The sequence below is a fragment of the Lissotriton vulgaris genome, chromosome 3_2 (assembly GCF_964263255.1).
Source record: "Lissotriton vulgaris chromosome 3_2, aLisVul1.2, whole genome shotgun sequence".
In the NCBI taxonomy this organism is placed as follows: domain Eukaryota; kingdom Metazoa; phylum Chordata; class Amphibia; order Caudata; family Salamandridae; genus Lissotriton; species Lissotriton vulgaris.
In genome coordinates, this window is record NC_141690.1 from 230,629,420 (window position 1) to 230,645,347 (window position 15,928).

Consider the following 15,928-nt stretch of genomic DNA (forward strand, 5'->3'; position numbering starts at 1 on the left):
ATAGATGACTGTTCACAATTTTAACACACACACTCTTTCTCTTCTCTCTCTCTTTCTCTCACAAAAGTGATGTTAATATTCTGATTTAAGTTAAGATGAGCCTTCAATGATGTTATCTGCATTTGTGTATTATTTACAATGCTTCTTTCTTGGCACACCTTGCCTGAGAATCAGAAATGTTCTCCAAATTGAGGTACCAACCTTCTTAACACTTATCCAGAGTTAGTCCTTGACTTGGGCAGTTACTACCACCAGGAACCCCCTTCCTCTTCACATTGGGAAGAATTGCATTCTTCCTACCAAAATGAGGAAACACTTGACAACTCATATTTTCCTATAGTTCCTGAACGAATGCCCCCATTTTATTAATAATGTACTGTACATAATTTGTCCAGGTACTGGAGTGTCCACAATGCATTGCTATTTTCTTTCCTCTATTTATCTTTGGCTTCTTGTACTGTGAAAACGAGTCATGTGTTAAGTCCCCTATTACATTGAAAAACACAACAGCTCAACAGATGCACAAAAGAAGAGATTGCCTGACCAGCGATTCTTCTGTGAGGGGATTGCAGATTTAGGCCTGTGTGATGAAACGAGATATGGAGTGTTGCGGACGACAGTGAATAGTTAAACAGATCCTGTTACTGTCTGCAAGCTCTACTGTATCAATCAATCAGTATTTGTAGAGCGTGCTCATCACCCTGAGGGGTATGCAGGCTCTACGGGAGGAGGACCTACTCGATCAGCCAGTTCTTGAGTCCACTCCTGACATCGGCAAGGGAGGTAGAGGTTCAGAGGTGGATGGGAAGGCCGTTCCAGGCTTTGGTACCAATTTAAAAGACTCTGTCTGTCCATCCAGTGAAGCTCTAGCAGCGCCAACCTCACATATGCCCTGGACCATGTCCCCGCACTTCCTGCTGACACCATTACTCTTTCAATCAGTACTTGTAAAGCACGATAATCACCCCGACGGGTATCCGTACTCTTTCAGAAAGGATTTCTACTGCCTTTGACCTCACCACAATGCCAACAAGCATTTACAATGCAATGGTCTCGGCATTATTAAAGGTAGAGCTATTGGCATTGCTCATGATTTTTTTTTATCATAAATAAATGGCACTGTCATTTACATTGCCAATAGCGTAATAGCTCGCAAATGCATGACCTATTGCATTTACACCCACACAGAGCCACACACACAACGCCACCCACACACACACACACACACACAGCCACCCACACACACACACACACACACACAAAGCCACCCCCCACACACACACAGAGCCACCCACACAGAGCCACACCCAAAGCCCCACACACCCAGAGCCCCCCACACACACACCTATAGCCCCCCCACACACACACACCTATAGCCCCCCCACACACACCCAGAGCCCCACACACACACACCCAGAGCCCCACACACACACACACCCAGAGCCCCACACACACACACACCCAGAGCCCCACACACACACACACACCCAGAGCCCCACACACACACACACCCAGAGCCCCACACACACACACACCCAGAGCCACACACACACACACCCAGAGCCCCACACACACACACACACACCCAGAGCCCCCCACACACACACACACCCAGAGCCCCACACACACCCAGAGCCCCCCACACCCACACACACACACACCCAGAGCCCCACACACACACACTGAGCCCCCCCACACACACCCAGAGCCCCCCACACACACACCCAGAGCCCCACACACACACACACCCAGAGCCCCACACACACACACACCCAGAGCCCCACACACACACACACCCAGAGCCCCACACACACACACACCCAGAGCCCCACACACACACACACCCAGAGCCCCCCCCACACACACACACCCAGAGCCCCCCACACACACACACACCCAGAGCCCCACACACACCCAGAGCCCCACACACACACACACACACACACACCCAGAGCCCCACACACACACACTGAGCCCCCCCCCACACACACACAGAGCCCCCCACACACACACCCAGAGCCACACACACACCCAGAGCCACACACACACACCCAGGAGAGCAAGCACAGTGAGGGGCAGGGAAGCAAGCATAGCGAGGGGGCAGGGAAGCAAGCACAGCGAGGGGGCAGGGAAGCAAGCACAGCGAGGGGGCAGGGAAGCAAGCACAGCGAGGGGGCAGGGAAGCAAACACAGCGAGGGGGCAGGGAAGCAAGCACAGCGAGGAGGCAGGGAAGCAAGCACAGCGAGGGGGCAGGGAAGCAAGCACAGCGAGGGGGCAGGGAAGCAAGCACAGCGAGGGGAGCAAGCACAGCGAGGGTGCAGGGAAGCAAGCACAGCGAGGGTGCAGGGAAGCAAGCACAGCCAGGGTGCAGGGGAGCAAGCACAGCCAGGGGGCAGGGGAGCAAGCACAGCCAGGGGGCAGGGGAGCAAGCACAGCCAGGGGGGCAGGGGAGCAAGCACAGCCAGGGGGCAGGGGAGCAAGCACAGCCAGGGGGCAGGGAAGAGGATTGCTTAAAACTTGAGAAGTTGAACAAAAAGTCAGGACAATGAAAATGCTGTAACGATGTGCCAAATGACCAACACAGTACAATTATGCAGACTGTCTTAATTAAAACAGACATTTCAATAAATCCCTGCGCAAACCCCAAAAAGTTATACTTTCCGCAGCGGGGCTTAAGCCCAAATCAAGATCCTCTTAGTCCTGGAGTCGCGGTAAACCTCCTTGGTCAGGGGACTCTCCCGGAAAAGAAGAGCTTGCATCAGCATGCCCAGAATAGCCCCGCTGAAACGCTGTTTTCAAACCCACGATCGGTCCTGGTGGGAGGGCCCAATCGTAATCACTCAAAGTGTGCCTGGATCTTACAGCTGGGAGGATACACAGGCGTAGGGCAGTCACTGAGAAGCTGCAGCTCGTTCGCCACAGCTGTGTTGCGCACCCACCAGATGAAGCAGCCCGCCGGTCTCTCACCATCTTTAAAAGCCACAGAGAGTCAGAGTTCCGCCGCCTCGCCCAGCACCGAACACAGTCTTGTGTCTAATACCTGTGAGGGGGGCGCTGTGCCCGACCCCTCTTGCCAGCGGCTGTATAAACATTGGCCGGCTATCGCGCTGGGTCCGCTTCACTTCAGGAGTGCTTAGGGATGCCCGGGGTGTTTCCTTTGTTCTGCTGCTCGGAGCTGGTGGTTGCCATCTTGCAGGTGGAAGCTCCGATAAAGTTAGGATTTAATTCAGGCACAATTGACAGTTTATAGACGCTTTCTGTAAGTCCTCGGATTCTATAAATGTTCCGATTCCAGAATTTGACAACATTGTGGAATTTAAGCCGCATTTGCATGCTTTTTGAGGTCGGGGAATACGGGTTCGACACGGAGCTTCGGTTCAGGCGGCCCCGCTTTTCTAAAGCGGGGCCGCTTTAGAAACGGTGGCTCGGTCTGCTCGAGCGGGCCGAGCAGAGTCTGGACGTCCGGGTGATTTGAAAATCACCAATGTTACCCACACAACCCATACACACAAGCGCACTGAAGCCGCCTGCCAGGCGCTACAGCCACGTGCACGCGGACTGAGCACAACACGCATGAAGTGACCATGCAGCGGCTGTTTGCAGCCAGCCAGTGTGCCCTGCCGGGCCAGTGTGGTGGTATTTCGGGTGGGTGAAGGGGCAAAGGTGGATAAAATGCGGCGACCTGTTTGGCGAACACTGCGATGTCCTCGTTGAAAGAGTCGGAGGAGCAGACATCGCCCCCGGCCATGCCGGGCTCGGGGGGGGGGGGGGTGTAGGTGGCCAGCTCGCACTTCTCAAAGACCAGGGCGAGAAGGGGGAAGAGCGGGCCCCGGCCACGCCGGGCTCTGGGTGGGGGAAGAGTTGCAGGTGGCCAGCTCACAAGACCAGGGCGAGAACGGGGGAGAAGAGCGGGTGGCTGGGGGGGGGGGGGGAGAGCGGGTGGCTGCGGGGGGGGGCGGTGGCTGGGGGGGGCGGGTGGCTTGGGGGGCGGGAGGAGAAGAAGAGTAGAGCATGTTAAAATCAGGAGTCACATGCGGAGGGGACACATGCGTTGGTGAGCACGCGCTGCCCTGGGCCAAGGACTGGGAGGGTGAATAGCACATTGAAACCCCGCAGGCACCCCCATGTCTAAACATGCAAGAGCTGCACAGCGCGCTGCTCTCCTTCCGCCCGTCTGATCATCTCCCACGGTGGCTCGGTCTGCTCGAGCGGGCCGAGCTGCTGATGCCGGGAGCAGAGTCTGGACGGCCGGGTGATTTGAAAATCACCAATGTTACCCACACAACCGCATGCGAGTGTACGTTTCCTAACACTCACCTTCCCCTCCTTCTGGACCTCATGGCCACCGAGGTTGTGCGTCGCTTGTGAGACACCTCGCAATGCATTCCCGCAGCGGGCCCATGTCTTCTTTAGACCCACACGTAGCTTTTTGCTCCCGACATCTGCCTCAATCCGCGGCATTCAATCCGCCTCTTTTTTCCGTTGTCAGCCACGCAGAAACCACAGACCAGGTTTCGCCGTGCCTGGCGGGCATGCAGCAGCATTTCCCCGAGGTCCCGATGCCCCCCAAGAATGGGAGCGGGAATGTGGGTGGCAGGCGGAAAATAATAAAAACCATTCTCTTTTCATTAGAAACAAGAAACAAGGCTGCCCCCGTGTGTTGTACACCTCCAATGAGAACTGCATTGGACGGGGTAGGGGAGAAATTCCTTCGGCAGTTCCGCGAGGCCATACATTCCGCCGCGCTCTGAAGCCCTTGTCATCTCCCCCGCTCCGGGCACTCCACGCAGCAGCAACAACCAGACTACTGAGAAATTCCTTCGGCAGTTCCGCGAGGCCCCACATTCCGCCGCGCTCTGAAGCCCTCGTCATCTCCCCCGCTCCGGGCACTCCACGCAGCAGCAACAACCAGACTACACTTTCAAAAGAAGTTACTTGCAAAATAAATTATTGAAAATAAATTACAGGCCTGTCCTCTGCTTGCTCTCCAACACCGCGCCTTGCATTGCCAACCGAAGAGAACAACCACAAACAAAAAAATGGCGGCCGCTCAGCTCAGAATTTTTCGGAATTGGGGGCGTGGTTTGCTGTCCTGAGTGACGGACGACGTCACAGGGCTAAAGAATGCAAAAAATCACGCCCCCAAATCCGAAAAAGACGGGGCTTGTTTGAAGTGACGCATCTCTCCTCCAATGGCTGGCCTCCGTTTAGGAAGCCAGCCAATGAAGGAGAGAGAGGGCAGGGGGGCGGGACCTTCTGCGCTACTAAGAATCATTAAATCTCATGCCTAAGACTGCGCAAGCGCAGCCTTTTAGGCCTTCGACCTAAAAAGGACCAATTGCTACTGGTCACGCCAGAGCTCGCTATGGCACAAAGACAATCTGTAGGACCACAAAATATTGAGGAACATGGCTGAACGTAGGTCACACAATACGTACAGCCATGCTTTCCAAATACCTCAGGGGTTATTTGTTTATTTATTTATTTATATTTAAGACATAAGAAGCATTTAGAGAATACATTGCAACAGGTTCCATGGGACATAGGTCATGAACAGTTTGGTTTGTCAACATTGCTTAGTTTGTAAAAGAATGAGGGCCCAAAGCTCTGCTACGGCAGTGCTATTAAAAATCAGCGCACCAAATGCCAAGACTGCCATAGTCTTGAATCCACTTCAGGCATCTTTAATCCAGTACCAGACACTGCCTGCCTGTTTATCTCATTCCTCTAGCCTTCTGCTTTCTCCCTTTGTGCTGTTTTTCTGTCTTTCTCTTCCTTCTCCTTTGTGCCATTTCTGTGTTTTTTACAGTCAGTACCTGATGTGGAAGTACAGATTGCCAAAAACGAGTGTTGGTGGGTCCCACTGGCAACCACGGGCTCAAATTAAGCATTGGTTGTTCACAATTGCAAGACATTACATACATTTGTGTTATATGAAAAAGTTTAAATTAGGATATGGTTGAATAAATAGAGGGGAGGGAGTCTTTTTTTAGAATTAGTTTTATTTCTGCCAGGAACACCTCCAATGTAGCCCTCAACAAGAATTGCTCCTTCCCCCATCATGGGAGGATCAGGGACTCTTCCAGTAGTAGTGTGGCTCACTGGTTAGAGGCGGCAGACCCGAGAGCAGAGGACGGCCCGGGACCAGGGTTCGATTCCCGGCGCGGCAGGTTTCAGGGTCAGCGGACTCGATAATTCTCTCGCCTTGGTGCCCACTCTGATCAGCGATCACACTCTGCAACTCTGGGCATTAGCTTGCCTCATCTTCACTAACGGCCCCACCAGACCGCCGGAGATGCCTGGTCTCACCCTGGAGATACCCATTAAGGGACCATCTCTCAGGGAAGCCAGGAAGGGTTTCGCAGCGGTCGAAGCGCCTTGGGACCCTACGGGTAAGTAGTGCGCTATATAAATGCCTATACATTTACATACATTTACATACATTCCAGTGAGGGATTCAAAGTTGTCAGTAGCCGTATGCTGACCCTGATGTGTGCTAAGGGAATATCCCTGCATCTGAATTTCTTTGCCAACCTTTCAGTATTCTTTTCCTCCAAAATGGAAAAAAATTCCACGTACTCTTTTACTCCATCCTTGCTTCATAGCCCATTCTGCCCCTCATTGCTTTAAATTTCGCGAACATCTGTCTGAATCGCTAACAGAACCACCTAGCTTTGACAACAGCTCTTAAGACTTCCCATCTCCTGGGCCACTAGAAATCCACCATATTCATTTTCTGCCTGTTCCTCCAGCTTCCCGTTCAACCAGTGCCTTGACGTACTCTGGTTCGCCATGTGGCCCTATACCAGTGGTGTATAAGACACATGGATGATCATAATTGCTAGTCCCAGTAGTTTTTATATTTTCTGGACGTTTTATGGGGAAGTGCTGATAAAGTGAGATTTGGATTTCACGTTTTGCTTTGACGCTGTCGTAGGTTTTTTTTTAGTTCATTACTATTGTTTTATGTAACATACTGGTTTGTGACCGGTTGGCCACATTGTAGCACCAACTTTACTGATGAGAGCAGTTGTGGGAAAATAAACTCTTTCCTTGTTGACACACAGTCTGATATAGTCAAAGGACCGCCTCCCAATAAACATCAAGGTGGTAATGGTCTGGGGCTACTTGCTCAGCTCCCCATAGACACCTCTCATTTTTCAGATCTGAAACACCCAATGTAAATGTAATACAGAGCGACAATTGTATTTAAAATGTAAATATTCAACAGTAGATTAAGTTCCATGTAATATTATGACATCGGGGATGAAAGGATGTCCTTAAACGTGCTCCTATTTTCAGCTGGATGCATTGCCCAGAAGATGGGGCTTCCAATTCATATTGTCGTCGGAGTGAATAACAATGACATTGTCCACAGGACCGTCCAACACGGTGATTTCTCACTGGCAGGCAGCGTTCGGTCAACCTTGGCGTCTGCAATGGATATCCAGGTAGGCACTCTTGAGAAGATGCGAAAGGAAGTCCAAACCATTGAGCATGTTACAGATGTTTTGTTACAGGATTTTTTAATACCTCAGTCGGGGCAGTGGTCATTTTAAGTGGTTGGTGTTCCAGAGGGATGCATATGGCATCCGTCTGGAAAATATGGGGTGCACGTAACTATGTCAACTTTTGCAGACAGAAAAAAGGTGTTGTCATCTGACCCTGTTATGAGAGGTTTTCTAGAGTGCATGTTTCAGGTAATCCCATGGGAGAGCTCAGAAGAGGAACATGTGCTTGTGGGAGGGTCATCTAATGTGTGTCTAAACTTGTCTGTGCAAGAGGTGGTGTGGTGGTATTGCATTTTCTGTGAATTGGTTATTATGATTATGGTCACATGCCGTTCAAAAGAGAATTAATTAGGCCAACTTGCAGTCCATTTTCCTTCCATGGCTAATAGTAGTATTACTTTTTATTTCCTGAGCTGGCTGGACCAGGGTAGAAAGTTGATGGGGCAGTGAAGGAGATCTTTATGGCATCGCAAGCACCTAGTGCTGAGGCTACCCTCGAATGCCACCTGGCAGAATGCTTAGCTGCCCAACATTAAACAGGTCCTGGAGCATCTCTGAGAGGCCTTCCCCAGTTCCATGTTCATGCGCAGACAGTGTGCGAAGGAATCACAGATGTTCCCCAAGGTCCACTGGAGTCTTGGGACCATGGATATCTTTAGTATTGCACCCCATGAGGTTTTGAAGCACCTTCTGGCAAAAGGAGAATCTCTTGCTAGTATTGTGTGCGTGTGATACCACTGCAATAGAGTCTCCACAATCAGGGGTGTCAGAATTTATCCAGGGGGTTCAGGGAGTACACATGGATTACCTGGTTGCTCCTGCACAAACGTGGCTGTCCTGGCTTTATTCTTAAGTCCCAAAAAATGGAGCTCTCACCACCTTAGAACTAGTGCATACTACCACCACCCCACGCCCGGGTGCCTACGTCTTCCCTACTAAGCCATGTTAAAATTGTGCAACTCGTGCCTCAACCTGATGATTCAATGACTGGTGTCCGTCCCATTGATAGAGCAGAAGCAGTGGAGTTCTGGACTTTTTGGTTCCGTCCAGAGGTGTCCGGGATAACACCCGAAGACCCCGGAGTTCCACCTGTCTCGGTGCACAAATAAACAGAAACACGGGCTTCTCGATGGTGGCGTCAAAGACCAAAGGTTTATTACTGCAGGGACACAGAAGTCACAGAAACTACACACGGGCAGAATCTAGGAGCCTGTTCGATTTGTACAAGAAGGGTTGCTCCTTATATACAAAATTTTAGCCTTCAAGCGAATTCTTCACATGTTGGTACATTCCCAAAACCTTTGTGTCCTAAACAATAAATATTTGGCGTTGCACAAGAATCGTCGATAATATTTGATGTCAAACATTACGAAGAGGGGTTCCCACTACTCCATCACAATCCCATGTCAACATTTCATTCAAGAGCCGGACCGCCTCATCGTGAATTTCGTTACCTCCCCCTAATAAAGGCCCAGAAGGAAAGGAGCAGAGCCAGGTGCAGAAGATAGAAAAGCAGGATAAGGGATGTTTGTGGGTCGTAAATGGGCAAGGCTACCAGCTTCGGCCGCCTAATCATGATCAGGCCAACGAACACAAGAACCAGTATAGCAGGACTGGCCTCGGGCAGAGGAGGCAGCCTTTGTCGAGTCATGCAGCTACAGCGTGTTCTGTTCTAAGGTGCACGTGTCACTAGAAAGGTGAATCGCCGGCTAAGCCTACGTGTCCTTAATCGAAATGAAGTAATCAGAGGTCATTGCGTATGTGAGGGCAAGAAACACAAAATGGCTGCCATGATCTAAGATGGATGCCATGGGTAGATCGGAAATGTGTTTGTAACAGGAGTACTCTTGCTCGTAGCATAGCGAAAACACCAGGATATGCTAAATGGATCATTTACGGTTCATTGATACCAAAATTATGTATTTCCGACAATATTGAAAACACGGGTTCAAATCGTCACGGAACCTCAGACCCTCCTTTTGCCCTTACATAGGCAATTACTCAGTCTATGTCAGAGTCTAACTTTATGCTCATCAGGTCAGTGACATGCTGTTGTATCATCATCCTTTCTCGTGCCTTTTCTCCAAACGCAGGTGGTTTTCTAAAACAGGTTGCAGCACAGAGACTACACAAAGCAGGACCACACTGGATAATCAGGCAGCATGAGAATAGGAATACTAAGATGACACCAATGACCATCAGAACCTTCCATCCCCACGTTGATATCAGAGTCCACAACCACTCCATGAAGGACCAGTTTCCCTTGTCTACATGTATAGAGTTGGAAATCTTGTGTAGCTTAGAGATCGCTTCATAGACAGTTGGAGCATTATTGGGAATAAAGACGCAGCAGCTCGATTGGATCATTCTGCATACCCCACGTCGATCTGCAAGTATCACGTCTAGAACCATACGGTTCTGCAACGTCATGAGTCTATCCGCCTGAAGCTCAGCTGTCAAGTTGCTAAGGGCACCAGCAGTTTCGGTAATAGTAGATTCAACTACCCGTGTTAGCTGACGTATGTTTCTACTATTGGCCATAGGCCCCCAGAACGGAAGGAAACCTTTGAAGAAGTCTCCAGCTTCCTGACCTGCAGTATCTTCCTTGCTGAAGACACCTCTTGCTACTCTGGTCTTGTGATAATCAGATGAGGCAGTGTATGTCGGAGGCAACAATCGAGCAATATAACATGAACCTGAAAAGTCAGCAGGCAACCATGTATACGCTCTGTCTTGACAGATGAAGTAGGTACCCCTAGCAGTAAGAAAAGCAGGGGAAGAGTTAGACGGAAACACGTAAGTCTCAACGCACTCACTCCTCCCTAGCTGAGCTCTCGGATTTCTCCCATTTCCTTGCAAACAGACCTGACCTCGGTGAGGCACGACCCAGATCGGAGTTGAGCTTTTACGCTTGCTTTCTCCCAAACTAAGGCGATACTCTGAAGAATTCCAACTCAAATATACTCGTAATTCGTCTCTAGGGTAAGATGGAGTATTATTGACATCCTTGATCATGTCAATAATTCCCTGGACTAAAGCTTTGTTGGCCGAGTTATATTTAGTGGAACGTGGTGGACGCGGAGGATAGGTTTCAAGGGCATAAGCAAAAATGGTCTGAAGGGCCTGAAATGATCCATTATAGCTAAAAGGCAAAACCAGATAGGGAATGCCTTTATCCATAGTGTGGGGTATCAAGCCACACACCCAGCAGTCTGTAGTGGGTACTACCAGTTGGTGTTGGTGCAAGAGTTGTACGAAAGTGTTATTGATAAATTCTGAGCGTCGAGCTTGCTCATGTTCAGGAAACGAGTGAAAAGAGTGCATAGAAGAAACAGTAGAAGTAGCAGGATCAAGGGGAGGTACTGTAGTTACTGGCATAAAAATTAGGTTCACGCCAAAGATGATTCCACCCACCAACGTTATTAAAACAATTAAAAATGTAATAGCACATTGCATCAGAAAACATTTGCTACGAAGAATTCTGTAAAGTCTGTTTCTGCGAACATAGATCACATTTTCTCGTTGCAGCGCAGGAAGCTCCATATTCTACAATCCGCTCGCGACCACTGATGATGTGTACGTAGATGAAAATGCCTCTATCAGCTCTGGGAGTTCCCAGAACTAACAGAAAGATCGACCTCCGCAGATTCAACTAGGCACACAGCCACGACCCTACGGCTACCCAGACGGCAAGGCAATTTTAAAAACAATAAAACAATAGCAAACTTCCTGGCTGAAGGCAAAGTGTTAAAATTTCAAATGTGTAAAATAGGCAGTTTCCTGCTTTATTTGTCCATATTGCGAGATCGTAAATTGTATCTTAGTTTTGCAGGAACTGTTTGATCAGGAAACAGTGTGTTATCAGCAGAGGTTGCAATGTTCAAGTTCGCAGATGGCAAAGTTTCTTCTGATGCAGAGGACAAGTGTTCAGGAGTCAAAGAAGTAGTTTCAGGAGGAGAGTCAGTGTTCGAAGTGTCAGTTATCAGTTCGGCATCGCTGAAAGGGACAAACTTGGGTGTTCGTTCGAACTCAGAGGCACCAATTCCCTTCTTGATCCAGTTGTCATAAGGAAGTGGTAGGGGCACACGTTTGACATGCGTTGTATGTATCCAGTGCTTGCGTCCGGCCACACGAACAGCAGTTCTCGTTGCTAGCAGTACTTGATAGGGGCCAACAAATCTGGGCTGAAGGTTCTTCGTCCTGGCGAAGTTCCGCACCACAACGTGGTCACCTGGTTTCAGCTGATGACCTGGACTCTCCGGTGGCTTTGGCAATGCATCGAAAACCTGTTGGTGAATAAGACTCAATTTAGCAGTCAAGTCGTAAAGGTAATCAATCAACATTGGATATTCCAGAGAACAAAATTCCTTTGGCCTTGGCACTCCCCAAATATTAGCGGGACGGCCAAAGACAATTTCATACGGACTAAGCCCTACTCTAGAATGTACAGTCGCTCTCGTGGATAACAAAGCCAGGGGTAGTGCGTCTGGCCAGGATAAACCCGTGGATGCCTGTATTTTAGCGAGTTTTAGTTTGAGGGTGCCATTGTAACCCTCAACTAAACCAGCAGACTGGGGATGATTTGCACTGTGGAATTTTTGCTTTATTCCTAAACCGGCACACACACTCTGCATAACTTTCCCTACAAACTCACTTCCGTTATCTGACCATACAATCCGTGGCATTCCGTACCTAGGGAAATATTCTTTGAGAATAATTTTAGCAGTTGATAAGGCAGTATTGTCCTTCAGTGGATATGCTTCGATCCATCTGGAAAAAGCACAAACTACCACCAGGACGTATTTTAGGTTATTACAACGATCCATGTGAATGAAATCTAGTTGAATCACTTCAAAGGGGCAGGAGGGAGGAGCGAAGTGACCAGCAGGAGTAGGGATTCCCTTGCCAGGATTATGCATCAGGCAAACCATACAATTTTTCACCACTCTCTCTGCACATTTACTAATCCCATCATTCTTCCAGACTGAAGCTAACATCTTACAGATTCCTTTAGAACTTATATGCGCCACTCCATGTGCCATTGTCACCACTGCAAGCACATACGCATCAGGCAACATCCAACGCTGTTGTTCCGACAAGTCAATCCAACACCCACTCGAGTCCAATTTACCCGTACTTTCTTTCCATGCAAGCTTTTCCTCCTCAGTCGCTTCTTTCTGAATTTCTTTCACACTTTCCACTGTATCCTCACACATTCCAGACTCGGAAATCCATCTTGCAGACGTTGCAACATACATTCTACTCATCATATTTCTAGCTGTCTGTTTAGCGGTCTCATCAGCAAAAGCATTCCCACGACCAACATCATCCGTGATTGCTTTATGAGCACTGCATTTCACAATCGCAACTTCAGTCGGCAAGGTTAGAGATTCCAACAAGTCGTTAACTAGCTGACCATGTTGAATCTTAGTCCCATGGGACGTAATGAAACCTCTTTCTTTCCACAAACGGCCAAAACTATGGGCCACGCCGAACGCGTACTGACTATCTGTGAACACATTCACTCTCTTTCCCTTAGCTAAAACACACGCTCTCGTTAGAGCGATTAATTCTGCAGCTTGGGCAGAATTCTGACTCACTCTTGCAGTCTCCACAATCGTACTCAAAGTCGTTACTGCATAAGCAGCAGTCACATCACCATTCTCCAATTTAAAACATGACCCATCAACATACAACGTGCCATCTGGATCTGACAATGGGGTGTCTTTTAAATCAATTTGTCCTTTTGTCTCCTCTTCGGTTCTGAAACAGCAATCATGGGGCTCGGAATCACTCGACTCTTGATTAGCCGGCAACAGTGTTGCTGGATTCAATACATTGCATCTTTTGATCTGAATATGACTCGCTAGTAGTGTCAGCTCGTAGCCAGATAATCTAGCACTGGTAAGGTGTTGCGTCTTAGTTCGGTTCATGAGTGTATCCACAGCATGAGGAACCATAACCACTAGCATGTTATTCATCACCAAACCAGCAGATTGTCGAATGGAAGCCGCAGCTGCTGCTGTAGCTCTCAAACAACTAGGCAACGCTCTAGCTACCGGATCTAATGTTGATGAAAAATACGCACAAGGGCGTTGTTTATCACCGAATCTCTGTGTCAGAACACTCAACGCGCAACCTTCTCTCTCGTGAACATAGAGCGTGAATGGCTTACTGTAATCGGGTGTACCCAATACAGGAGCTGAACATAGTGCATTTCGTAACTCAGAAAAACTCTCCTGACATTCAGCAGACCATGGCACCGGACTCGGAACATTTTTCCCAGTCAAAGCTACCAACGGTTTTGCTAAAAGAGAAAAATTTGGGGTCCACTGCCTACCTAGAAAGGCACGTACTTCTCTCTGTGTGCGAGGAACACTCATCTGCGTAATTGCTTTTATTCTCTCTGGGGTGAACTTCCTTCCCTCCTTTGACAAGAGATGACCTAGGTAGGTCACTTCTTGGCAGCAGTATTGCATTTTCGAAGGTGACACCTTGTGATTCAAATTAGACAAATGATGCAATAACGAAATTGTAGCTGCTTTGCAAGTTTCCTTGTCATCGGCAGCCACTAGAAGATCGTCTACATACTGTACTAAGGCAGAACCAGGAGGAAGTACAAAGGAATCTAACTGACTTTTTAATGCCTGACTGTAAATGGATGGGCTCTCACAATAGCCTTGTGGAGCGTGTTTAAACCTGAAGCTTCGACCTCCTAGACAGAAGCCGAAAATATCTCTGCTTTCCTCGGCTATCGGAATGCTGAAAAAGGCATTCTTCAAGTCGATGACTGAAAACCATGTAGCTGTTGCAGGAATCAATGTTAACAATGCAGTAATGTCTGGAACTACAGGAAACTGCGGAACGACAATTTTATTAACCTCTCTGAGATCGATAACAAATCTATATACTGGAGGCTTTGAAGGATCAGTACGTTTCAAAATTGGCAGTACAGGACTGTTACAGACATTTCCTCTAGTTTCTTCAACCACACCTTTCTTAATCAAATCTTGTACAATCAATAAGAGTGCACGTTCACCTTCACTAGAAATCTTGTATTGAGGAATTCGTGGAAATTTGACGTTTGCTTTCAAAGTGACTACATATGGTGGTATTTCTAAAAGGCCTACATCGTTAGGACCAGTCGCCCAAAGAGTATCAGGGAGAGAACGCAGCTCTGGCGGGAGTGCATCCATTGACAAGTACATCGGAGAGGTGATTCGTTTACCCAATGTAAGCTGTACTCCTTCCGGAGAACAGTACAATGTCGCATATAGGCGTTTTAACAAGTCTAAACCAAGCAGATTTTCATTACAACCTGTCGTCAAAATCAGGGGTGCTTTCAATTGACACGGTCCAACAGAAATAGACAAAGGACCGGATACGGGATTGTAAACAGGGGCGCCTGAAAAACCTACAGAAACATTTGTTAAGCCGGACAAAGGTGCGCCAGGGAGTTTCGCATGAATGATAGAACTTTTTGCGGCACCAGTATCCAACAGAAACGGTTCAACTACACCTGATGTTGCTACTGCGACATAAGGCCCACTCTGATCCACTGGAACTGATACTACTCCCTCTCTCTGTCCATGGCTGTCCTAGTACTCCTTTTGCTGAAAACCCTCATCATTTTCACAATAGTCTTCAACATGATACTGTTGCGACCTATTCTGTTGAGCAGACTGTCCATTTCGCTGATCAAAGTGATTGGAAGGGCGATCATTCGTTTGTGGAGGCATAGCACCTCGTCCTCGACCTCTAGAATTTTGCACAAAACCACCACGACCTCTCTGAGCTGCTGCAGCGTTATTCTGTGCTAAGACTGGACACTCATTCTTATAATGACCCTCTTTCTTACAATACGCACACTGATTCCACTGGTATTGTGGTCTTTGAGAACCATAATCTGTCCTTTGATACGACCCTTGCTGTGTATTATTCTGATTCATGCGAGGCGGATATGCCTGTTGCAGAAGAACTTTAGTCTCTAAATCTTTCGTTTTCTTATCTGATTTCTCTTTCTCCTCTTTATCCCTGTTTTCATAATACTGTGCAGTTGCAAGTATTTGCGCAGTTGTAGAGACAGCCCACGCACTCTCGGAATCTTTCAATTTATTACAGAGCTCGGGTAGCAGATTGTGTACAAATTTATCGACAAACAATCTCTGTCCTCCTTCTGTGCTCATATCCTGACCACTGTGATCTACAAAAGTCTCTTCGAACCTCGTGAAAAAGTCGGAGACACTTTCGTCTTTCTTCTGCCTGCATGCGGATAACTTGTCCCAGTTAACACGCAATGCTGGCATCAGAGTCTTCATTAAGTCAATTATCCTACCTGGAAGATTAGCAATTAGAGGTTCGGGTTTGGAACCACCTATTTGTTGACCATCTGCTGCAATGATAGCCGCCCAATCAC

At 48.3% G+C, this 15,928-nt stretch overlaps 1 protein-coding gene across 2 annotated transcripts in view; it reads left to right on the forward strand.

Moving 5' to 3' along the window:
• Positions 1–15,928, forward strand: part of THNSL2 (threonine synthase like 2) — a 185,470-nt gene that overhangs the window by 126,237 nt on the left and 43,305 nt on the right. For both annotated transcript variants that reach the window (XM_086964274.1, XM_086964275.1), the window contains one exon: positions 7,304–7,452. In XM_086964274.1, coding sequence (XP_086820400.1) covers positions 7,304–7,452 — 149 coding nt within the window. The remainder of the gene's footprint in view (positions 1–7,303; positions 7,453–15,928) is intronic.